The 27,151-nt window shown below is 38.7% G+C and overlaps 1 protein-coding gene across 13 annotated transcripts in view; it reads right to left on the bottom strand.

Moving 5' to 3' along the window:
• Window positions 1-27,151, bottom strand: part of WDPCP (WD repeat containing planar cell polarity effector) — a 195,272-nt gene that overhangs the window by 96,315 nt on the left and 71,806 nt on the right. For all 13 annotated transcript variants that reach the window (XM_083606502.1, XM_083606498.1, XM_083606499.1 and 10 more), the window contains exons 7-10: window positions 24,339-24,453; window positions 19,324-19,457; window positions 9,776-9,967; window positions 1,486-2,095 (exon numbers count right to left, since the gene is read on the bottom strand). In XM_083606502.1, coding sequence (XP_083462628.1) covers window positions 1,486-2,095; window positions 9,776-9,967; window positions 19,324-19,457; window positions 24,339-24,453 — 1,051 coding nt within the window. The remainder of the gene's footprint in view (window positions 1-1,485; window positions 2,096-9,775; window positions 9,968-19,323; window positions 19,458-24,338; window positions 24,454-27,151) is intronic.

Raw genomic sequence — 27,151 nt, 5'->3', positions numbered from 1 at the left:
CACAACAAATTTTAATGTGTGATAACTTTTAACCATGGAGGTAAGCATCTTCCCATTTGGGTTCTTGACTTCTCTTGGGTGGTACATTTCCAAGTGACCTACTTTGGTAAAAAAAAGGTGACAGCCAACTCACTGCCTAATTGATTTAGGAACAGTACCCAGGGAGACAGTCCAATTAAGTTTACAAGCTGGCAATTAGCAGAAAGGCCTCTAAATCCCTGTGCTGAGAGCCTGTTTGTCTCAGAAAAAACACAAATGTGCGAGAGATAGGAAAAGGAAAGCTGTGCTTTCTGGAAAGCTGTTGTGCGTCGGAGCCACAGGGGAGAACTGTGGAGAACAAGGTACATGTAGGCAGAGTGCCTTCTGTTTTGACAGGTAACTGGGTAATTTAGAGGCATTTAAAAATAGACAACATGTATGAATACATCAAATAATTGTTTTAATTATATAATTCCATGTAGATGTCTGCAACTATTAAACACACTACTGGACAAAATGTCTCAGGATATCTAGAAGGGTTCCCCCCCCCATTTAATAGATTTATTGGGTAACAAGGACAATTTACAAATAATATATATATGACTAAATCTGCACCTATGTTTGATTGTAAACTGTCGATAGTTAATTTGAAATTGGAATGTGTCTATGCGTCTAATTGCAGTGGCAATGTGAACAGACTTCAATTATTTCCTATGCTGATGTGCATGACTGTTTCCTCTAATATCTCACTCTTTCATCTTTTGAAAAGCATAAATGTTAGATTTAGTTTTAAAAAATGGATTTGGACAAATAATATAACAGAAAATGGGTATGGTCTAGAGGCACATTAGACCACCTATTTGCAGAAACTAAGCAGGTTTGGGTCTGGTTAGTGAACAGTCTGGGTCGGATGGTAACAATGGTAGCAGTTCAATGGGGGACGGAAACTCGATGAGGCTGGAATGCAGAAACAGAAACTGGTAAAGGAGAAGAAACTGGAGCAAGGCCAGAATCACTGAAGCTGGATCAGGAACCGAAGCAGGATCAGAAGCAAAAGCAGGAACTGGCAACAGCAGGGTATAAACCATGTTGCTGTGGCCAAGAACCAGGGGGAAATGCTGGCCTTATATACTCCTCTTGGGTTTGCCTCCAGGTGCTGCACATCTCCTGACCTGGCCACACCAGCCAGGCCACCCTCGACTCCAAGACAAACACAGCAAGGGCCTGGTTCTGCAACTCCTCACTGCACTCAGGGTCTGGCCCCTGCAAATACTCATGGTACTCCTTACACACGGATGGGTGCTACATGCACACTGTCTTGGGTTTTATGACGGAATGAATAGAGTATATAAATATAATAAAATAACAAAATATCATTATTTACACTATTTGCAATTTGAACTGCTTGAAAAATGTAGAAATCCCTTTCCTGTGGATTCACTATGAAACAGCACCAGTTAATTATAGAACATAATCCCTTCTGCCACAAACAGTGCATCAACTTACCAACTTTAAAATGCAGCACTCCAATAGGTCCTTTGTCAAACTTAAGTAAGAGAAGATCATGGATATCTACATCATCCATACTTGGACATGAAACTTTAGGAGCAGCCCACTGGATCTGGATGAGGCTGCTGGATACATCAAAATGTTCACTGAACTGCAAAGTTGATTTGGTTGAGAAGTCTTCAGCTAAAACCTGCATTTTAATTGGAGACAGTGCCATGTCAAACAGCTGAAGCTCCCCTTGTGAACTACCAACCAGGACTATGGCTTCACTGGGGTGGCAACACATTAAGACAGGCAATAGTTCTGCCTGTGCTGATAAAGTTACTTGACGGTAGGCTTCATATAGGACTATTGAAGAATCTTCACACCCCAGAACAAGTTTGTCTTCTGCAATGTTCCGGCAGCAGCTGATGGCCTTTGATAGCAGTGGTATTTTGGTGACTGCCACACACTGAACTTTATTCTTAACGTACTCATAGACGCAGCTGTCAGCCATGGGCTCGTGGTCTGCATTGAAAGCGTGTTCTACAGTATGAATCTGATAAGGATTACATGAGCTAAAGCCGGCATCAAGTGGATCCCCATCGGTACGTATGTAACTCAGAATCTGTAAAACAACACACACACCCAATTTCAAAACAATTTAGTTTAGCTCTGAATGGATTTAAACAATCTAATGCTAATAAATTCTAAAAATGGAAATCTATTATTTGCTTTACCATAGGACCCATTCACATGGCAGATGATAAAATTATTGTAAGTAATAAAATCTATTGTTGCCTTTCAGTCCTTTCCAGTATTTGTTCATTATTAGTCTTGTGGAACATTGTTGTCACAGAAGCTTTGATCTAATGAAAATATGGACAACTCAGACTGTATTTGCTACCAAATCAAAAATATCCATCAGTTATGTAACCTAATCCTTGAATTCTCAGGCCATATCATATCTATTCTTGATTTTGGAGAGAATCGTGCAGCCAACTATAAAATTATGTAGATGGACTTTAATATTCTTAGAAAATGGTATTTTATTTGGTTTTGACATTCTGACCTTTGTGTAAGCATATAAAAGACTGAAGTTATTGAGTGATATCTGACTAAGTCATTGTCAGAGTCTGCTCACTTAAATTAATGAGGTTAGGTTACTTGATTTCAATGGGTCTATTCTGAGATTGATTAAGATTAGGTATCACCCACGATTATTATTATCATTCATAAAATACCTAAAATTTAGGAAGCAGAAGCACTGTGTTCACCAATGGTCACCAACCTATTTAGGTCTAAGGGTACATTTGGAATTTTGAGAAGGTGCCAAGGCACCAATCAGGGAATGGCTGCTGCCCGGGGTGTGGCCTAACACAAAATGGCTGCCACCTCCAAAAGAACAGAATAAGAAAAGGGACTGGAACATAAAATGGTTCAAATATGAAAACATCAATTCATTTTTGTTATTGTTCGATAACAAGAATGTTTGAAAAACTTTATTCTCCCCCAGACAATGCTAAGTCTTGGTTATCTGCCACTGCTATGCTGCTGTGGATTAGAGCTAGAAAACAGAAGAAAGCTGAATCCAAGAATAATTTTGAATTACTACAGACAGCCATATACATGCATAGTCACAAATATAAAAACATACTTAATGCTGGATGGCAAGTATTTTTTTTAAAAAAACTATCTTTGTGGAATATGAAATAATAGAAATACAAGGAAAATATAAATCAAATACATTAAAAACTCACCAGAGTACTAGTTGAACAATACAAGTCCCAACTGGTGTAATGTTTGAGTCTGAATGTCATCTACAAGCGTCTCAAAATTAGGGGTGTATGAGGAAATGATCATAATAATGATTGCCTTTGCACTGTGCTCCCCCCCTGACAAAAAAACTTGGGAACAATCCCTGCTGTGAGCCAGAAAGGAAAAGGTGATGGCAATAATGATGACTCTGCAATGCCTCTCTCCACCAAAAATCAACTTGGGACCCATCAGGAAAAAGAAACAACTTGGAAACAAGCAGGAAAAGGTTATCTTTGTTATGAAGATCATCTTCATGTTTCTGCATTGGGCTCTGCCCCCAAAACAGCTTTGGAACAGTCCCTGCTGTAGGATATGCAGGAGAAACAAAAAAGGCTTGCCATGGGCTCATTCACAGTTCTACTTTTCCCATGCTTTCTAGACATGGGTCTGCAGAAAACCAGATTGATGTTTGTTCTCCTTTAGAAGTAAACAGCTGGTTTCCGCAGGAGAAAGTGGTGGGAGAAGCAGAAGTGAGGACAAGCCCCATATCTTCTCTCCTTCTCTCTGTCACACACATAGATTTAGCTGTCAGGCAGCTGTAAGCAACTCCCACAGCCGGTTGCCAGGATCGTACAAAGACAAAAAAAAATCTTACCATTTGCTTTTGATTCAATATTTACAGAAAGAGGCTTGGAACACAGCCTCTTGGATAATGGTGAATCTTCACCCCCCTCCCGCTTCCTCATTCGTCATCATCATCTCTACGGGGGCCGCTTAGTGCCCTCTGTCTTCGAGCTCTTTGCTCTCCTACTTTTAAGGCTTGCCGGGTTCTGGGAGATGGTGGGTCTGGTGAGGCAGTCTCCATCATTCCTCCTCTGCCCAGTTCTGACATGAACTGTGGGGTCTCCCGAGCAGCTGGCTGTTCCATGTGCCAGCATGCAGCAAAATAACACACAGCTGTAAAGGGAGGATTTCTGCGTTTCTTACCATAACCCCACATTTTCAAAAAGTTTCTCAAGCAGCAGTTTGTGGCTTTTACATATGGCTGGCAGGCAGCAAATTTGTGACAGCTGATTCCCATGCTTCTTCCCCTACCCAACACACAGATTTCTTTATTTTTATTATTAACTGTATGTCTGCCAGCTGCTCCATGCTGTTGGCAGCAGCAAAATAAAATAAACAGAGAAGCAAACTGGTGGATCTAAGGGCTAGAAAGTAAGACAGAAGCAGGAAAAGTGCACTAAAGGGGAAAACAGCCACTCCTTAGGACCCCAGAGATTCCTATTGCCTGGTATCCAAACAGTTCTTATCAACCACAGCTCTGACTTCACTCAAGGGCTAAAAACACTGACAGGCAGGAGCCACCAGGCTGCTTCATTTCAAAGAAGTTGCTTAGAAGTGTACCTGCACATTTTGCTTTCTAACTTTTTTCTAGATGGGCTAAAGAAAGGTCAGAGCCTGGGTCCTCTGTTTCTGGGTGCCAATGAAGGACGTTGTGGATGCCATGGTGCCCACAGGTGCCAGGCTGGCAAACCCCAGTGTACACGGATTAAAGACAAGATAATCCCTGCCCACATCATTATAATCTAAAATACATGACACAAAAGGAAAAAGAGATGTGTAGAGCAGGCAAGAGAAAAACAAACAAACAGCTACCAATTCTTAATTCTTCTAATGACCAGGTTGAATGGAAAATTCAGTTGGGGTGGCACTCCAAGGCAGCAGTTTCTCAATCAAGTAGATAAAGTTGAAATGAAGCAAATGAGCCTTTTATAGCAGCTCTTAACTCAGCTCTGACCTATGTTATAAAAAGTGACTATGTAAACAACAGTATCCTATTGGTTAATAAGAATGAATTCTGTAAAAATTAAGAGCACAACATTCTGAAACTGGGCCCCTGTTTGTCCATTCTGATTTTCTTTTTATTATTTTGATTTACTGTATTACCAGTTTTATTTCATGTTTTCGTATACCACACTGGTATCTGTATAGTAGGCTAAAAATTAGTAGGCCAAAAAATTTAATGAACAACAAAAACACTGGGATTTCCAACTCATGTCAGTAGATTCAGAACAAACAACTACAGAATAATAGATGAAGAAATGTAGGTTCAGTGACCCATAAGGCTAACAAAGTTAGACTGAAACAACCATGGGAAAGTTATAATAACTGAATTGTGCAAAAGATATCAAAAAGTATAGTTTGGGAAAGGGAAAACAATCATGTTACTGAAAGCAGTCATGCTTTCTGACTATTTGTCAAAGAACACTACTGCAAATTAGTCCCGGGGGGGGGGGGGAGAGGCTCTGGAGACACACTGGTAGTAGACAAATAGGTAACAGAGCAGTTAGAGCTTTCTTCAAAAAGAAGACTAAAAATAAATAAAATCAATCATAAAAAGTGGGCATACAGCTGTTCATATTTGTGTATGGAGAGAAAGACTTTGAGAAAAACATTTTCCCGCAGTTATACTTGATGAGTTTGAGACAGTGTAATAATGGAAGGAGAATGGCGACATCCATTCTTTGAAAACTGCAATAAGGGCACAACACACCTTTTCCGCAGAATATTGCAAGATGATGGTAATGAGAGAAAAAAGTTAAACTTCATCTGCTTTTCTACACAGCATCATTTTTCATAAAAAGGTCACCAGATCAACATTTCAAGAATAAGAAATACCTCAAAACTATTTATTTATTAAAAAATATTTGCACCCTAGCGTTTTCCTCAAAAATAGCATCCAGGGCTGATAACAAACTTAAAGAGCAAAACATAAACAATTAAAATATGCTTTAAGAAGCTGGATGTTCTGAAGTAAGAGCTGGAACAAGTGGCACAACTGCATATAAGAAAGCAGTATTTTCTGATCTGGATTAGTGTTTCCATTCCAAATGGTGATGCCTCTTCTAGATTTGTTGAGTGAGTGGAATAGTTCTCTTTGCCTGTTCTCTTCTGCTCCCTATAACTAAGAGTATAAGAGATGGGGAGGCTTGAGGAATTTGATTTCTATGAATGGCAGTGCACTTCCCAGAAAAAATGTGCAGAAGAGAATGTCCTTATTCTTCAGATTTGACAGTTCTCTAAAATTTGTGATAATAGTTGTCCTCTCAAAAAGTACCAAAGCACAGTACAAAATATGTATTTCAGGATAAAACTTAGAATTATGAATACTGGGATAATATATGTATCTGAATATGTATCTTATGATAAAATACATTACTGTATTTAAAAACAAATTCTCATGCAGATTAAAAAATATTAAGAAAACTCAACAGACTAATGAATGAACACATGCAAAACTGATACTGATTGAAAATAGATTGACCTGCCCATTTCTAGTAGGAGATTGCCTGAATTGTCTGAGTTGGGAGACATTCATTGTCTGCTCCCCAAATCCATATTCTTATTTAGTTTGTACACAGCAGTAAATGGACATCACAGAAAGGTACCTTGCAGACAGAACTCTAACTTTTAAGAAATGTGAGCAGGGACTTCTCTGCCTTACCCATCATGTAGTGTATAAGCTGCACTAAGCAGACATGATGCAATTTTTTTTTAGTGTATTAACAGTAATGGTAGCAGAAAGTAATATTAAAATATAATTCAATATAATTAGATTGGTTTTCTACTTTAAAAATTGCTACGTACAATTGTTGCACATTTCCATTTTAGCAGCCTGATCTAGCTAATCAAGAAAAGAGCACTATCTATATAACCTTAGTCCAGACAAAAAGAAAAGATGAACCATTAAAAGCTTAACTAATCTTTGCAATTAGAGCATTTGCTATCTTATGTATAGTCCTTGTAACCTTATGTTTGGGATGCAAAATAATAATCCTGATTCTTATTTCAATAGGTACTTGCTCTTTTCTGCACACTTTGAAGCACATAAATAATTGCATCATTTTGCATAGAAGTAGAGAAGAAGGGATAAAGCCCCCATACTGAAGGAAATAATAGTTTTAAACATTAGATTTTAAGCAGAAAATTGGCTTACCAGGAAGATAAAAAGGAAAATAAAGGAAACATAAAAATTAGCCCTCTGTGACTGAATTGTCTGTCTTTAAGATGAGAAAACTGTTTGATTTACTTTACAGATGTTAGCAAACTGCTAGTTTAATTTCACACTATGAAACTGTGTAAAAAAAACTAATTAGAAATGCTGAGTGAAAATTTCAATACATGGAGACTCCTACATACACTCCTGAAGAAATGTGTATTTGTTTTTTTCTTCAATTGCTTAAACATTTAAGGCTCTACCTACAAATTTATTGCTTATGCACTGTATTCCCATCTCTGTGAACAGTCTAATTTGTTGATATTGTGGGTGCTATTCATTTTACTTTATTTGAAATCTGTTGTTTTTATTCATTTAAATCTGGCATCATTTTACAGGGTTTGGATACCAACTATCTTGAGTGAAACTTAGTAGGGAACCAGAAGCAACTAAGCTGGTTCCTGTCATCTTTCATTCCTAAGGACTTGTGATCTTCTCAGAATCATTATCTCAGTAGAAATATGGCTGACAGTTGCACTGTTCCCAACATAAATCTTAAAAGGTTTTGGTGTGCTGTATGCAGCTGATAGGCCCAAAGACTCTGCCTGCTCTCCCCCCTGCCAAAATTTCTTGAGACTCTGCCCTCCATCCTGAATTGGGTAGAAGACATGTTGGGACATTTTTGCTGACAATCCATATGAAGAACAAGAGGAAGAACAAACAAGAACAAGCTACTTTGTTTTCACCTGAAAACAGTGTCCAACCTGGAGATAACAGAATAAACAATGTAAGGAGGGAGCTGTAGCCCAAGATAGGAAACAAGGTGCTAAGGGAACATCTAGCTACTTTAAATAAATTTGAATCTCTAGGGCCTGAGGTACCCAAGGATACTAAAGGGGCTTGTGGATGTAATCTCAGAGCCTCTGTCTATAAAGTTTGAGAGTTCTTAGAGAACAGTGGAGGTCCCTGCAGACTGGAGGCATGCAAATGTTGTCCCCATCTTCAGAAGGGGGGGGGAGACCCACTACTGATCTGTGAGCTTGACGTCAATATCAGGAAAGGTTCTAGAACAGATAATTCAACAGTCAGTCTGTGAGCACTTAGAAAAGAATACTGTGATTACTAAGACCCAGAATGAGTTTATCAAAAATAAGTCATGCCAGAAGAATCTCATTTCTTTTTTTGATGGAGTTACAAACTTGGAATGCTGTGGACATAGTGTATCTTGATTTCAGTAAGGCTTTTGACAAAGTCCCCCATTCTTGTGAGGAAGCTCGTAAAATGTGGGTTGAACGAGGGAACTGTTAGGTGGATTTGTAGCTGGTTGACTGACCGAACCCAAAGAGTACTCATTACTGGCTCCCCATCATCCTGGGGAAAAGTGACAAGTGGGGTGCCGCAGAGTTCTGTCATGGGCCTGTTGTTGTTCAACATCTTCATAAATGACTTGGATGAAGGAATTGAGGGGATGTTCATCAAATTTGCAGGTGACACCAAACTGGGAGGGGTAGCTAATGCCGCAAAAGACAGAATCAAAATTAAAAATGACCGTAACAGATTGGAGAACTGGGTGCAAGGTAACAAAATGAATTTAAACGGGGACAAATGTCAGGTTCTGCACTTAGGCAGGAAGAACCAGATGCACAAATATAGGGTGGGGGACACCTGGCTTACTAGCAATACATGTGAAAAGGATCTAGGGATCCTGGTGGACCACAAGCTTAACATGAGTCAATAATATGATGATGATGATGATGATGATGCAGCAGCAGCAGCAAAAAAGCGAATGCTATACTAGGCTGCATCAACAGAAGTATAGCATCCAGATCAAGGGAATTAATAGTACCACTCTATTCTGCCTTGGTTAGACCACACCTGGAATACTGTGTCCAATTCTGGGCACCACAATTTAGGAAGGATGTTGAGAAGTTGAAATGTGGGCAGAGAAGGGCAACCAAGATGATTAAGGGTCTGGAAACCAAGCTCCATGAGGAACGACTGAAGGAGCTGAGTATGTTTAGCATGCATAAGGGGATTGCCGCAGAGTATTTTTTTGGGGGGGCACAGACCCCTTATTGAAAATATTGGGGCTGGCTGCCCCCTCACCAGATGGCACCCCTTTCCAGACAAAAATTATTGGACCTGAATACTTCAGCCTAACATCAATTCAAACTGGTCATTTAAGACTTTTTCAACTTTTTCCATTTCATTTCTTCTGCTGTTTTAAAGAATGACACTGTTGTTGTAAATTGATTGTTGTGTTTATTTAAAATGACCACACACACACACACACACACACACACACACACACAACACCTGAGTTTGCTTGTGTTTTTCCACCCTTCTCATCCTTTTTCCTTTATGCATTGTTTTTTAGACTGTAAGCCTGAGGTGGCTGCCTCATGTGTTACTGATCTTCTGTAGGCCACTCTGGAAGTGCTTTGGGATGAAATGTTGGGTAAAACCATTTTCAAATAAATAAATAAGTAAATAACCAACACACAGTAACAGTGTTAAACATGAAGATTACCAGGATTTAATTTAAATGTCTACCTGCAAGCTGCCATGCTCATAGGTCAAGAGCAGCAAGTTGGCTCTCTCCCTTTCACTGGAACCAGGAGACCAAGGCCACACTTCATCCTTTGCCGTCAACCACCAGCATATAACTCTATCTTCTTTGCTATTTATTGCCAGATGATGCTTTGTTCTTCTATTGCCTAGCTCGGGTGTATCAATATAAGATATCTGAGGGGGAAAAATGCAGGACACATCTGAAATTAGAAAAGCAACACTTTTGTTACTTAGGCTGTCTACACCTAGGTTCTCACAAAATCATTCTGCATGTAAAACTATGATTTGTCCAATGAAGACACTACTTCCTTTTCCAGTTGAATCCCATCTATTCTTTGATTTCACTTGCAGCGATAGCCCAGAATAGTAGTGAAGAAACTCTCCAGAATTAATGTAACACAGCAGACAATATGGTCTTGTCTTGAATTGAACTTGAACCTGGAGAAGATTGGTGAAAGTCATCACTAGATTTCAGTCTCAGTTCCCTATCTATGAAATAGAAACAGCACTGCTGGTTTCTCAGTGCTATTGTGAGGATGGATCAGAGAAAGAAATACCACTGTCTACCTCAAGCTATGGGGATTAGGAGCGTTACAGAACAGAAACCAATCCATTGGCTTTAGAGGAAAGAAGCAATATATGGATGAATACTGAACTGGTAATAATAACCTGTGTAACAGGAACAAATATATACTTACCACTATAACAATATATTTTGAGTTCACAGCAAAATTCATTTGCATGCATGATTATTTCTATAAATCACATGTGAATTATGGAAGCATTGATTGCAATTCTTTATTGATGGGCATCAGAATTTTTTAAAAAGTTTGTGTCTCCAAGTTTATCTGGTTTACTGCAGAGCAAGCTGCCTGACAAACTTTTAAAAGTTGCTCTGTTTTTAAAATTAATTGTTGGAAACATATCTTTAAGAGGTTTTGCTTGTATGAGACTATGCCTTAGGTAATTTTATGGAAACAATGCAAATCAATTCATATAATTATGAACATCAATCCAGTTTCAGGTAGTTATGAAACAGAGATAGCTTTGATCACCTTGGTGGATGATCTGTGTGGGGCACACAGTGCCTATGGAGGCTATCCCTGGTGCCCACAGAGTGCCTTCCTCACTCCTACCCCAACCCAAATCAGGCTTGAAAGAAGTTTCTGTTGTAATAATGTAATAGCTTGTGCTGTGGACTTAGTGTCCATGTGTTTCTCTGGTTTGAAAAGGTGCCCAAGGGTCAGAAAAACATGGAAGCTCCAGATCTAGCCAACCGTAGGCGTTTAAGTTCAACTGACGGCAGTGGGAGAAATAATTGAAAACAATCATGAATTTGACATAAACACCCATTCTTCTCCCATGCCTCCATTTTCTCTTTGACTATTTTAGATGGAAAGCTTCACTGGGTAGCAACCTATCATACCCGGACTTTATAAAGCGCATTGTTCACAGATGGTGCTATGTAAGTACACAACAACAATATATTTAAACTTGTGCTTAACTCTCCTGTTGAAAATCTAAAACCTAAAAGAAGTAGCTGGGTTTTGTCCATAAATGTATTCTATTTGAGGAGCATGAATCTTAATTAAGTTTGCAGATGCTTTGCACAACATGTAGTGCTGAACTTAAAATTAAGGGCAAAACTAGACATGTTATAGGATGTCAGTGAGTGGAACTTCTGTTTTTTTTACACTTAAGCAGTTACAAGGCCCACCCGTCAATTACATTTGGATTGTGACACTGAGGTTGTATACACCACTTGAATGTAAAAAAATCTTAAAAGCAGTTTAAAAGAAGAATAAAACAAATTATCAACAAAGCAGTTAAAACAATTATTTAAAACATTAAAAATATGTAAAATTAATGATAAGCTAAAAACCAGATTAAAACACATGTCAACATTCTATGTATCTGGACAGGCTAGCCTAAGGAGAAATGTTATTTTTAATGTTATTTATTAATATATATATATGGTTTTAGCACCCTTAACTGGTGCGGGGCACCAGGTGTCATTCACTGGGCTATGTAGTGATTCTGTAGCTCTTTTTGGACTACACGTATTTGGAATATGCAGAAGAATTGACATTAACATCTTCAAGCTGTGGTAGTTTTTAAAAAAATTGCTTTATCGTGTAGCTGTTTCTTTACTTTTAATTTATTTAACTTTCACTCTTAGATTCTGTGGTCAGTGCTTAATCTTAGTAGCTATTTCTATCTGCTTTTTAGGAAAGGAATCACAGTGAGGGTGACTGCAATTTTTTTCAGAACTCTTATATCTGCTGTCTTACTGTACCAAAATAAAAATTGTGAACAACAATCTCTTCTCCAAATGAGCCAGTAAACAATGTGTTTCAAAATATTTTTTGTGAGATGAGAAAAATGGATCAAAAAGGGTATTAAGCTGTATCCTGTACGTATACTGATATATGGAAAAGCACACTGCTCATTTTTAATAATTACTATGCGTTACTACTGCACATAGTAAAAATGGTATGTGCATTACATATAGTGATGGGATGGGTCAAATTTGAGAGTTTTTCAGTTCTTTTTTTCAATGTTACATTTTAAGGATTTTGCTTAATTTTTCCATAGAAATCAATGGGATTAACAGTGCTTGATTATATATAGATTACATCTAAATTTGTATTTAAATGTAACCCTAATACTGAAAACATCTAGGAACTAGCTTCACTATTACGACATGTACTCATGTATGAGTTCCATCCCGTCATTTGTACATGTAAACAAAAGAATCCTGTAAGCAGAGATACTTATGTCCCTAGTTTTATAGGTGGATAAGGAAGCACATGAGTTAAGGAGGAATTTACTGCTGTGACTCCAATCAATACCAAAACACACAGTCATGGTTGCTTGACAGCATCGACCTGCATGTAAGGATTTAATGCTACTCATATTAAGTTCTGCAATACTGACCAAAAGGCTAAGGCTACTTTTTTCAGACACAGCTTCAAACATTAAAAGGTCATTTACAATGTTTGGATGTACCATTTATTTTTCTCCTGGATTAAGAATGCCAAGTGCTGTAAGGGAAGATGTACTTTTCACCAAGTAATATGGATGAGCCATAGCATCTTGCGTAAAGTTTATGTGGCTCTTGAGAATTGTGTGCCTCTATTCCTCCAAAAGGATTTGTGGCATTTATTATTCAAACTATGTTATTTTGGAGCATGGTTATTTGAAAACATGAGCAGTACACCATCTGGGTGACACATGCCAAGGAAATATAGATTGCACCACATTTCTGCTTAAGGAATTAATGGAAGGTTGATAGCTAGGGGGGTGGAAAAAACCTATCTTGCTATTGCTGGTCAGCAATAATCGAACCACTTTCTGGGGATTAAGCGCATGGCTAAGCCTACTGGACCAGACACTAGCAAAGGGCAGGGGGTCTTCTTATCAGAGAAATGCTTCTGGAGCCAGTCTCACTACATGACAGATTGCTTTCATATTCCTGTCTGCAAGGCAACAAAGGATGGCAGTAATGCGATAATGCCAGAGTGCAATGGGTGTTAAGAACCCGTTGCATTTATGTATTGTATTTAGTAAATAATCAGGCTCATCCAAATTGTGATCTCACCACTCAACCAAGGCCATTAAAAATCAAGGTTAATGCTTTAATAATCCTTTGCTATTTTTTATGGCCAAAAGAACTTCTTTCTATTTGCATGGTCATAATATTATTGACCTCTTCATCCCCTGAATACACATCAAAAGGAACTGAAATCAAAGTAATTACCACTGTTGTTCTCTCACAGTAAACATTAACTCCTTGTACTCTCCCTTCTGACTCCTCAGTAAATTGAAATGGATTAAAAAGCTATAGGAATGAAAAACTTGTAAAAGGTCAATGGTTTAACTTTCCAAGATGCTGGGAATTTAGAAGATTAAAGGGGAAATGGAATGGTAGTATTTTTAAGATGTGTGCTGACAGAGCTCACAATCAAATAAATTATTAGATATTAAAGTTAGTAATTTTCATTTTTTCCCCTCTAAGGCTAATTGCTTTATCTGTAATTGCCCCTCCAAAACTAACTTATTGTGTACTAATCTAGTTTCAATACAATGTTTTTAAGCTAATTATATTCTATGTCTTTGCTGATATTTTTATGTAAACTATCCTGGAATTATTTTATATGAATTTTTTTCTATAATTTTGGGGGGGGATTTAATGTATAAATTTCCTAAATGAATAATAATGTGTGAATGACTGAGGGGGAAAGGTCAGAGAAGAAGGCCTTCCAAACGTACTCCCACTGCTCCCCACCTCCTTTACTCTATTTTGCCATCAAGTTGATGGTGCCTAGCAGTAGACACCTTTCCCATGGACCAATTCAGTAACTCAGACTCACACAATTACTAGTGGTGAAAGTTGTCTGAACAAGACGGCATCGGTCAGATCCCATCAGTTAAGAGCAAGATGAACAATGGAGAATAAATAGAGTTATAATATTCCACCCTTCCTGTGCTTGCTGGTTTCCCTCCTCTACATGTAAGCAGTGTACTGTGCCCCACCCCCCAAATGCAGAGGTGCTGGATTGAGTAATTAAGAAAAAATGAAATTAAGGGGGGAAATTAGTTCGTCTTTTTCAACTCTTGAGTTTTTTGACTGTTTAATTTATGATACATTTAAAAAAAAGAAAATTACAATTCAATAACACTAAAGTGATATATAACATAATGCCACTTCCTATGCTGTATTCAGTTTTATAGGTAGTAGTTGTAAAAACATAATCCCTTTGAACGTTTAATACATGCATGCATCAGTCGAAGGAAAGTAAAGATTAGAACTTCCAAACTCTTGCCAAGTCTATCAGAACTAAACCACTACAATACCCACAAAATAAAAATAGATATATAATAGGAGTCAAGTAGATATATAGATATTTCTAGATATTTCTAACACTTTATTCTACAGTTTGTTACAGAAGCAGCAGGTTTTTCATTGAAAATACCTATAAAGAAGAAAATGTAAATTCAAGGGTTAACTTTGCTTCTGGAGAAGATGACCTGGAAGGAGATCTTAAAAAAAAGATTGACTCTATGAAATAAAAGAAAAAAGAAAGAATGGCAACCCAACATGGGATGCTGTCACTCCAAAGGGAAGGGGGCATGGTCAGTGTCCGGACTCAGTGGCCTGGTTCACAAAACATGCTAAACCAGAGCTTTCCAAACTTTTCATGTTGGTGACACACTTTTTAGACATGCATCATTTCGCGACACAGTAATTAAGCTTTACTACCAAATCGGAGGCTAAAGTAACCCCTTTCCAGTCCTGGGAGGAGCACGGAGAGTGTCTGTGTGACACACTGCAGCCGACACTCTAATGTGTTGTGACACAGTTTGGAAAGCTCTGTGCTAAACCAAACCTTGGCTAAATGAGCCCCTGCAAATCTGTAGGCTCGCAGAAAAGAGCATGCAGTCACTCCGCTCCTCTCCAGTCTTTTTTTTACTGCCACACTAAACTAAGGCAAACTAAGCCAGGCTTCTGGTTAAATTTCCTCCTCACTAATTATGAGTTGTAGCCAACTTTTGTTCTTGAATCAAGACCCTTTTGTGAGGAATTTTATCAAAAGCTTTCTTAAAGTCTATTAATTACAATGCCTACTAGATCACCCCTATCTAGACGCATATTGACACTCAAAGAACTCTAAAGGGTCAGTGAGACAAGACTTACATTTCAGTGCTGCCGCAAAGAAGAGGAGGTGGAGGCAGCAGCGTTCTCTGGGCAGTACTGTGTTCTTTGGCATGGGGATGTGGCAAGGCAGTAGTAGTAAGATGGGAGGAGCACTGGGGCAACAGCCCCACAAAAGTACATGTACGAACCTGGAGCTCCCCAGACCTCATTGCTGCTACCTTACCCTGCCCAGACAAGCACATTGCTGCCACCAGAACAGCACCATTGTCTGCACCTCATACACAAGCTGCTCTTGCTGCCTATGTAGAAGCTATGTTGATTTTTATTCAACAAGTGTTGCTCTATCAGACATTGTTGAACGCAGGCAAGCCAGCATAACCAATGGTCAAGGATGATGGGAGTGACAAAGGTTCCACTTCTTTATACCACTTTGGTCTAGGAAGACTGTTCAGTGGCACATGGGTGCAGGAGTTGAACTGAGCAATGGTCTCCAGCCATCTGGCCCCAGTTTGCCATTCTCTTGGGTAATGGATACTACATACTATTAATTGGGGAACCTTACAAATTTAATGGTGTAAGCCTAGGAGGTGGGTACAGGTGTCACTGGAGCAGCAGTGCCTTGCGCCTTCTTTAGTCTCATCTGTATCAATCTGGCAATATTACCTGTATCAATCTGGATGAGTTCGCTGATTTTGTTGGGAACATGGTCTATGAATTCTCAGTTTTCCGTAAGTTTTCTGATACGGCTGAAAACTGGAGCCTACTAAAAATATCAAAAAATAATCACCATATCTCATCTTTTGCCGCCCTGCAGCTAGGGCAATTAATGTGGCAAACACCTGGCTGCTACCATCCTCCTGCCCAGCTCAATTCCTGGGGAAACATAACAGACTGAAGACATTGTGAGCTTGGGCATCTCATAAGTAAGTTGCCACAAAGATGGGCTCAATGTGCTGCATAAATTTTCCAAAACGAAGTTCAGAGTGTATGAGTGGGAACAGCTTACAGAGTGACACATGTAATGGGAGAAAGACAGCAGCATGGAAGCCACACAGCCCTCCTCCCCTCCTGTTTATAAGGTAAGTCTGGTTCTTTTGATACTTTTGTAGAAAAATTGAGAATAAATAACATGGTGAACTAACTGTGAAAAGTGAGGGCTTGTCCTTCCAAAGTGCTTCTCTGAATTTTATTTTTCTGCCAGGCTTGGAGGTGTACTGGGCCAGGGGGAGGGAGTCCTTTAAGAAACCTCCTTTAAGTGCCAGATGCAGATATAACTATCTATTCATAATTTCAAAATAAGAGTGCCATTACTTATTTTTCTATAAATACCTTGGTACAGCCTGTGACCATATGTACAGGTCACAGTCTAACCTAATAAATCTGCAAAGAGTCTCCTGCATTATCATTTTAAAACTGTTAACATATTCCAGACTGAATTTCCACTGTGCCCTCAACTAGCAACTTTGTTTTTTAAACATCAAATCTGAGGAAGAGTTCTGTTAAACTCAAAAGGCAGCTTACTGATTTGTGATTTTAGATGGTCCTAATAAGTATTGTGTTATTGATACTGCTTTGACCTCCCCCACCCCCGCAATGGATCAAAGCTGCCTGTGGTTTTTCCTTCTTTTCTTAAATAGATATAATGTTTCTGGCATAATATGTACTGGGCTATGCATATGGGTCCAGAAACAAGGTTAGTGGTAAACATGGTTAGAAAATAAATTATCAAAGCAGATGCCCTCCCAATATAGCTTTGCAGTTAGGCTAAATGTCCACAGATCATGATCATGGGTACTAAAAGCCCACGCTTAACAAATACTCAGCCAGGCACAAGTGTGCATCATTTTGAAGTAAACAACATATCAGCTCAGTTCCTTGTGAACAGTGAACTGTCTCAAATCCATGTTACAGAGGTTGGATCAATCTTGCAAACACAAGTCAGTGCTGAAAGGAGGCCTTGAACTGAAACAGCCTGGAAAATGTATTTGATGTCCATTCTAGCAGAGAGCATTCCCAACAAACAAGTTATAATTTAATGTGGTAAAAAGTGTAACATAATCCAAGAAAAGCCAGCCTTACTGCTATAAACCCGATTAAGCAAAAATAAAATAAAAGAAGAAAAAAGTGGCAGGATTAAAAAATATTGGGGAGCAAAACATTTTCCTGCATTCTGCATTCTAGCACCACTTAGGGGTGAGGGGAGGAGGGATTCTTTCGATGCACTAGAGACCAGCCTCTTTACTAATCTCCACTCTGTATTTTGAAAAGAGACAATATGAAATAAAAAAGTTTACTTATTTGCTTTGAAGAATCTCCAGCCTCATATTTTGTGCATTTTCCAGTTACGTTAAGAAGGGAAAAATTCATTCCAAAACCCCTGTATCAAAGCTAAATAGTACATATCATCTAAGTTGCCTCACATTCTGGATCTCTGTCGCATACAGTAATCTCCTCTACAGCATTCATGCAGAAAGGTGGGTGGGCAGCCATATCCAGCCAGATTTGCAGAAGACGTGGCCCCTTCACACTTGCCTTAGACCCTCCCAATTATTATCATTTGTAAAGATCATCATCATTTGTACCATTATTTTATTTTAAATTACTATACTGTTGTGAATATCTGTGGCTCTCCAGTTCCATGGTGAGCAAATTATCTCTGTTTTAGAAACAAATATAGGAGATCCTAGATTACTAACTCAAGACAGAAACCCATTTTATTTAGAATCCTATACTATAGATGCTTAGCATAATAAATATGATACAATATGTCCAATACAGAACAACAAAATTGAAAAAATCTACATCAGATATTCAAAAACCAACAAGCCTGCTATCCCAGCTATCCTAACCTGGTTAGCCCCTAAGAACTCTGATACCCCATAATTACGGTAAATACAATATACTCCCATAGAGACTCCTTAAAAGGTAAAGGGACCCCGACCATTAGGTCCAGTCGTGACTGACTCTGGGGTTGCGCTCTCATCTCGCTCTATAGACCAAGGGAGCCGGCGTTTGTCCGCAAACAGCTTCCGGGTCATGTGGCCAGCATGATTAAGCCGCTTCTGGTGAACCAGAGCAGTGCACGGAAATGCTGTTTACCTTCCCGCCAGAGCCGTTCCTATTTATCTACTTGCACTGTGATGTGCTTGCAAACTGCTAGGTTGGCAGGAGCAGGGACCGAGCAACGGGAGCTCACCCCGTCACGGGGATTTGAACCGCTGACCTTCTGATCAGCAAGTCCTAGGCTCTGTGGTTTAACCCACAGTGCCACCCGCGTCCCTTCCAGAGACTCCTTACACTGCGTTTAAAACGAAAATCGCATTTGGATAGAAACTGTTTCTCAGGTGGCTAGTCCTAGTCTTTATAACCCTGTACCTTCTTTCCAGAAGGCAAAAGCTGAAAGAGATCATTTCCGGGGTGCGCACTATCCTGCGCTATCTCTGCAGCTTTCTTATGGCACCCGGAAGCATAGATTTGATCCAAGGTGGGAAGAGTGCACCCAATTATTCTCTCTGCAGTCTTTACAACTGGACAGCATTGGTTTTTTCCCTAACTGTGACACCCAAACCACACACAGAGACCATAAGTTAATACACTCTCAACAGTACAATGGTAAAATGCCATCCAGTTAATCCAGGAGTAGTCTGCCTAAAGTTACTTTATCTTTGGGAGTCATTTAAAAGAGTTATCTATAATACTTGGCTGTTTCAAGCTTCAGTTTTTTTAAAAAAACTAAAACCTTTCAAATTGCTACAATTTCAAAATTAGTTTTGGATATTTTAGTAAGTGACACTTATTACCTATCCACTCTTAGTATACGTTTGCCCATAATTATAATGATCAAACTTGCAAACATCACAGGTGGTTGTACCTTAAAATCCAAGGAGGAGAGTTTCTCAAGCTTTATGTTTGCATCAGGAGAATTTGCCTTCTTTGTGAACTGAATAAAGCAGAGTTTGCTTTGCTCCCAAAATGACAAGATCATGAAACTGTCTGTAAGAACAGCTGAAAAACAAAGAAAAACTGTCAACACTGTAATACCTGACTGTCACCACCAATAAAACAAATTACTGAAGTCTCCACTGAGACACTGGGGAAAGAAAAGCAAATTTTCAATGCTACACCTTAAAATATTACATTCAGCCTTCTGTGATCTCCTAAAGGACATCAGTGTTTCATCTTCTCAGGATCTTGCTGGAAATGAGAAATAAAGCTTAGGGGGTACTCAGATTAAGTACAGCTAAATAAATTATCATATTCCAAATCCCTTCTGTAATATAATAATGCTTTCTCATCCTATATTCATTTCTTCTTCAGTTATTTTAGAATTTGAAATCTAACTCTCTTTTATGATAGCTTTCACTGATTGAGTGAAAATACTGTTAGTCAGCTGCAATCAAGCATACATGGGGGGGAAAGTACCAGAGAGGTGGCAGATTCGACTACAGCAGTTGAGTTTCTTGCAGCTGTTGAGTCAAAGGACAGACAAATCTGGGAAGTTTTCACATACAACATACCAGAAGCGAACTGTCCCAACTGTCTGCCTTCTAAAGTTTAGAAAACTGCCAATATGCAGAAAGTACTACTACAGATAAAGCGTGAAAGTATTCAGCATTTGTTGTCAAGAACTGACCTCCTTGCTAACCATCGCATCAGGCCTATGCTACTCATTTTAATTTCTACACAGATGCTACAATGAATTTAGAATATCTCTGCCTAAAACTTTCTGTATGTTATCATATAAATCTATTGGAAGTAGCCTCAGGATGAATGGAGGATGTAGGAAATCTCTTTTAAGAATGAAATTATCCCTATGGGGTAGAATTTCAGTAATCAAAATTAATGTACTACCCAAGATGTTGTTTCTTTTTCAGTCAATCTCGATTTTACATGGTGTGCGTGATTTTAAAGAGGGGCAAAAAGTAATTACAAGATTTATCTGGCAAGGGAAGAAACCAAGAATAAAATTTAAATTACTTACAGATGTTAAAGAAAGACGAGGTTTCTCTCTACCAGATCTGAAATTGTATTATGAAGCTTCTTGCCTTTGTTGGTTAAGAGATTGGATATTGTTAAAAAACACAGATCTATTATATGTGGAAGGATTTGATAACAGATTTGGGTGGCACACATTTATGGTATGAGAAGGTAAAAGTTCACAAAGGTTTTTTGAACCACATAATTTGAAAATCAATATACGAGGTGTGGAATAGATATAAGAGTTTATTAGAGTGTAAAACGCCGTGATAGTTGTCGCTGTTGGAGGCAACAACTATAAAAAAAATTGGACCACCTGTGGAGATTTGGTGATGGAAATAGATAATCAGTGGAAATTAAAACCTTATGAGGAAATTAAAAATCTGGTATATGATTGGTTGCATTATTGTCAAATAAATGAAGTGTTTAAAGATAAAAAGAAAAATGGATTTGAATATAAAAGATCCAGGTTTGAATTGGATTTATTAAGCAATAAAGTAAAAGTATTGTCAAAAATGTATAAGTTACTCTTGGAATGGCATACAAAAGATGAAGAAGTTAAATCTGCAATGATACATTGGGCAAAAGATATTGGTCATAATATACAGTTAGAAGATTGGGAAAGGATGTGGAAAGATGGAATAAATTTTACTGCATGCAGTTTGCTTGAAGAAAATATAATGAAAATGATGTATAGATGGTACTTAACACCAGTGAAATTAGCAAAAATGTATAGAACAAATAATCAATGTTGGAAATGTAAAGAAAAAGAAGGTACCTTTTATCATATGTGGTGGGTTTGTAAGGAGGTGAAGGCTTTTTGGGAAATGATATACATTTATAAAAAAACCCCAGAAGCCTTCTTGATAGGTATTGTAAGTAGAGAAATACACGAGCAAGATAAAACATTGTTTTTATATGCAACAACTGCAGCAAGAATATTATTAGCCCAAAGATGCAAACAAGAAGAGATACCAATGAAAGAAGAGTGGCAGATGAAACTATTGGACTATGCAGAATGGGCGAAATTGACGGGGAAAATTCGGACCCAGCAGGACCAGACTTTTCTGAAAGACTGGAATAAATTTATGTTATATCTGAAAGACAATTGTAAACGACTGACATCGTGTGATGGCTTCTGAACGCTCTCCGTAAGAAATGCCTCTGCTCACTCAGAGATACATATATACAGTCTTTATTTTACATATGTACAAGCAGCACGTTACAATCATGCATCCGAATCCTCCTGCTCAGATTCTGGGAGTGCCTTATGCCCGCCCCTTCTCCAACAGAAAAGACGTGGAATTTTCATGTGATGTCTCTGTCCCCTCCTCTTTAACACTCTCCTTTCCTGGGCAGACGGAAGAGGCATTGCTTCTTTGTCTGTGCCAGAACTTCCTGTGCAGTGTTGAGGCTCTGTTCCAACATCTGTGAGCTGTCCCTCCTCCTGGCTTTCCCTTCTTTCCTCCACCGCCACTTCCTGCCCCCTTCCTCTGCCTGTCTCTCCTCCTCCCCTTCATTCTCCGTCAATACCATGACACATTGCTAGTAGGGTTACAAGAAGTTTTGTAAGGTTAAATGATTATTAATTATTATTAAGTATAATATATAAATGATTGATAAAGACTAAGGTTTAATAATAAAAAAAAACTTACGAAAATGCAATATTAGAGAGTAGGTGGGAAAACCAACAGTCAGGGATGAGGGAAGTCTTAGGCTTATATAGCCAAATATAGTTTTGATGATTATACATAGAGTTTAGATCGTTTTTAGTTGCCACTGCCCTTATGGTTTGTTTAAAAATATTTTTCTGTGAATATAAGGGGAGTTCTTTAATCTCAGTCACTGAGAAGTTAAATTTGCCCATCAGTTGGGCAGCATGATGTACCCAGTTTTTAAGGGGTAATCCATTTGAGAGCTCAATCAGGCATTTTTTTGATAGCCTAGTGTTGTCCATCTGTTGAACTCTAAACCAGTAACAGAGAATTCTTTTATCTATTTGGCTCTCTATGCTCAACATGCGAGTTTCCAACCTGACCATGGCAGATTGCGTGTCTTTGGGTAAACCTAAAAGAACTCTTAAAAAATAATTTTGTGGGGGTTCCAAACCAGAGACCTTTGAGGAACCCCAAACCTCTGCACCATATAAAATCTGGGCCATTGTTTTTGCTTTATACACAGATAGAGCTGGGTTGACCAGATTTCCACCTTTACAGGCAGCAAATTTCAGAATGGCTTTTGCTGATTTAAAGGCTTGCAATTTAATATTGGATAGCTGTGTATTCCAAGATGCCGTTTCTGAATAAATCAATCCCAGATATTTAAACATATTACTTGGTTTATGATGTGTTCATCCAGGTGCCAAACATGCTTTTTAGAATGCTTCCCAAATACAATGACCTACGTCTTATCGTAGTTTATAGATAAAGCATTCCTCGTGCAATATGAACTTAATTTTGCAAGCAGCCGTCTCAGGCTGGGTGCTCTCCTGACTTGTTATTCCTCCCTCTCTGAGCGGCACAGGATCAACTTGCCCCATTGCTGGGTCCAGTTCCACGTTCTCACCTTGAATACTCTCCCCACACTCACAATCATCTTCAAGAGGAGAAAACCATTTTTTTTGTTGGAACTATAAAAGTAGATTTGTTTAAAAAGTCCTCTATTTTAGATTGTTTGGGAACCGGTGAGAGAGCTACATCCTCTGGGTCCCTGTAGTGTTTACTAGCAGGCATAGCGTAGCCGTGGGGAGTAAACAAGGAGAGGAAAAAATATCACTTCTTCCAGTGTCTTTCAAATACAGGGGGAAAAAACATATTTCCCATTTTGCAATTCATCATATGTTTTCTGGACAACTGTACATACTATTTGATTGCTGTAACAGTTAATGCATACTAGTTTACAACAAAGTATAGCTTTGTTTCAGCTAGAAGCATAATCTGGAACCTTCTATCCAGCAGTCCTTTTATAAGACAGAATTAGATCTACTTAGAAGGGCAATTGTGAAATTAATGTATTTCTGTACAGTGCTTTCCACATACATGCAAAAACGTGATGTAAGATTATTTAAAGACTAGGGCTGCAATTTTTATCCATCATGTCCCTCAGACAGTATTTAGTTTTCAAAGTCTTTTTTTTTTAAAGGAATTGTTTCCCACAGATAAGGATGCTCACAAGAAAAGCCTTGAAGCAAGAGCTCAACAAGTGCTATTTGATGGTACATTGCACTTGGCACATGAAGGTTCCATTAGTTATCCTGACTAATAACAATTGATAGATATCCTCTAAGATTTTGCCTAATACCATTTTAAAAGCCACATGCTTTGTGTTCATTTTTTTCAATGGGTAAGGAATAGGAACCTATGCTCTTGAAGTTCCCCTAACATATTTAGGATCTCAAGTGAGGACGACTGGAAGAAGCCCTCTTTCTGAGATCTTGGGACACTGCTTTCAGTCACAGCTGACAGTACTGGGAAGAACATATTAAAAATGACCAAGTCAATTTATACTGTAACCTAACATTATTACTGAACTTTTAGATACAGGCCACACAGAAAGCTTTACTGTTGTATTACTGTTTATTTCAAGTCATTGTACTAATATAGAACAAAGCTCTCAGATGGGAGGAAATTACATGTGCTAAACTTGAATACCTTTGGGGAAAATTATACAAGGAACTGAGATTTAGAAACAAATGTAACAGTTGATAAGAATAGAAACTTTGATGTTAAATATTTTTCCTAAAGTGGTTTTGGTCCTGAGGGTGGCAACTGTGGCATTAAATGCAATTACTTGTTGTGTTGCCAAGTCCCCAGTGGTAATAACTGCTCTATTGACATACTATAATTGACATACTATTCCTCCTGTTCCACTGCAAATGTAGGGAACTGAATTGCACATGGGTATAATTACCATCGCTGATAGTGTCGGAGATGAGCTTCCCCATCAGGGTTCTGTCAATCACCACTCGCTCCAGCTGTGGCCCTGAAAGGCCTAGGGATACCAGTACACCTGAATGAAAGAGGAGCTGAACCAAATAGTGGGGGGGGGGGGGAGATGCAACTTGTCAGTAGAGAATGATACGTTCCACAATACCTTTTATCATCTATATTTTTATAGATTTCATATACTACAGCTTGGCTGGCAAAACAGATTAGGTGCACCACAAGAAATGAATAGAGAGAGAGAGAGAGAGAGAGAGAGAGAAGGGGAAAAGCAAAAACATACCGAGCTTTGACTACATCTGTTCCAACTATGCATGAAATGCTTCACTATAGGATATAATTCCCCATAATTTGCATGGAAAATAGTAACTGCAGATGCTGCTATTCATGGCTGTAATCCTTCCACAAGCTATAGCCCAGTAAAAATTTGGATAAGCAAAGAAGACACCATAGATTTGAACCTGTGAGGTGGAGTTACTTGATAACTCATATTCATGTGCTCTGCACAATCAGTTAGCCACTCATAGGGCCAATGAAAACAATAATCCAAAGGTATATTAAAAACCCAGAAAATAGGAACAGAGAAGTGAGGAGAGAAAGAGAACAGGTGCACAAAATAGGACATCCATGCTTAATTTGTACACTTTGCATACAAAAAATGTTGTTGCTTTTGTTAACATAGCACTACTGCAATCAAGGAGCATTTTAAAGATGACTTCTGTGGCTCTGCAATGTGGGCATAGGCAGTAGGGGTTTTTCTTTAAAAAGGGATTGGTGCACATTACAAATATGTTGTTTTTGTGTTCTACAAAAACAACATATTTGTAATGTCGATGAATCAAATCCAGCCTGGCATGGATCCCAATTTTGCTTGCGAGACCATTTTCCCCAGCCACATCCATGTGCCCCACCGCTGATGTTAGATGTGACATCAGAACTGGACAGGTAGAGACGCATCTGGATTGGTGGGGAGCTCACTTGCACAGCTGATCTCTGCAGAGAACCACGTGGGATTCAGCCTGTCATAATACCGAGTGATTGACAAGTGGGGCTGGGGGAAGAAAGGTTCCCCACTCCTGTTGAGCAAGGAGTGTCATTTTACTCCACACTATATAGCAGGGGCGGGGAATTATTGCCCCTGCTCCTTGCAGGCCATGACTGACAAATGGTTAGAGCCACCCACCTGTCAATCACCTGATGAGTCTGAGAGAGAGAGTGAGCGCGTGCACATTTTACAAGAGACCTGGCAAGACACAATGATCAACTTGGAGAGCCTCTTTTAAAGCACTCGTTGTGTGTGGAACACCTTGGAGGGGCCTGCAGATGTTCAGCTAACCCAGGTTTCTACCTGTCCCATGTTGGCAATCCAGATGTTGGACTACAACTCCCATCATCCCTGAGCATTGGCCATAAGCACATAAGAATAGTCCTGCTATCCTATTACAGTCCTGCTATCCTATTATGAACAGATTGCTATGCAGACAATTAACACAGAGGCCTCATTTATCTCAACCAATTTAAGTGTGTGCTCAGAACAAGCTTCTTGTGGAGGAACCTTGGCAGGGGGTTGGACTCGATGGCCCTTGTGGTCTCTTCCAACTCTATGATTCTATGAAATTCTATGAAATTCTAACCTTTAACAGCTGAAGTCAAAACCCCCAATGCAAGGTGAAGATCTTCATGTACTTCTCTGGATCAGGATTAACTATGTTAGATAATCAATTGGTATCAAAAGATAACAGAATGAACTTTATGAGAAAAACAACTAATGTGAGCATTTGAGTGGTATGTAGGAAAGAAAGGTGCAACCACCTCAGCCATGGACATACATAAACACTCTTCATCCTCAGTTTTCAGTCTATAAAGTGAACTGACAGTAATATGCTTCGTTGGACTTTTGTGAGGATGAATAAGATAAAACTTATAAAGCTGTTTCAGCTATATAAATCAAATGTATTCCAGTATTTATTTGTTTAGTCCCATCAAAGTACATGCATTTAACACAATATAAAAAGTTTGTACAAAGGATTGCTTCTGAACTGGTTCACAAGTTCAAACAAAAACATAATCCTGCTATTCAGATCTTTCTAAACGCATATCCAGATCAAGCAGTTCTGATTTAGTTTGTGGTTTTAGAAACAGAACAACCTCTTTTTCTGTTAATCTAGTGAGTATCTTTTTGTATAATCATCAGCTTCCCCAGTTATGGCAGATGTCCTTTAAGGTTTTGTCCTAGTAAAAATGTTAGACACAGTCACACTTTACCAGCACTTATGGCAACCTTTCAAAACTTCAATTTATCCTTATGTTGCAGTTGGATTAGATAAAATCACAATTTATTCTCAAGTTGATAATGTGATCTTACAGCTCAGGGGTGTTCGGCTAGTTCTTATAATTGCCCCCAAAATATAAATGATAAAGTTTCTGAAGAACAACAAAACTCTCTAGAAGTTGAGTAGGCTAGTTTGTAGGCCAGGTGGAAAAATGATTGACCTCTGTACTCCATACTGAGGCATGCTCAAGAAAGCAACGTATCATTAATCCAGAAAAATAGATTCCACTATGCCAAAGAACCCTGGGAAGTACCACATACCACCAAGTCTTCTTGACAAGTTTCACATATTAGTATGTGAGAGAATAAATATACCACCTGATTGCAGCAACAAGAGATTGCCACAAAATCTATCTTGGGTGTGTGGAGGAGGAACAGAAAAGCCAAGGCCCAAATGCTAAGGACCCAAAAATTTCTACAAAAAAGTATTTCAAACACAATAGAATATT

This window comes from Podarcis filfolensis (assembly GCF_964270895.1).
Source record: "Podarcis filfolensis genome assembly, chromosome: 3".
Lineage (NCBI taxonomy): Eukaryota > Metazoa > Chordata > Lepidosauria > Squamata > Lacertidae > Podarcis > Podarcis filfolensis.
The sequence above is the reverse complement of the archived record's forward strand: the minus strand, read 5'-3'. Positions and strand labels throughout refer to the sequence as shown.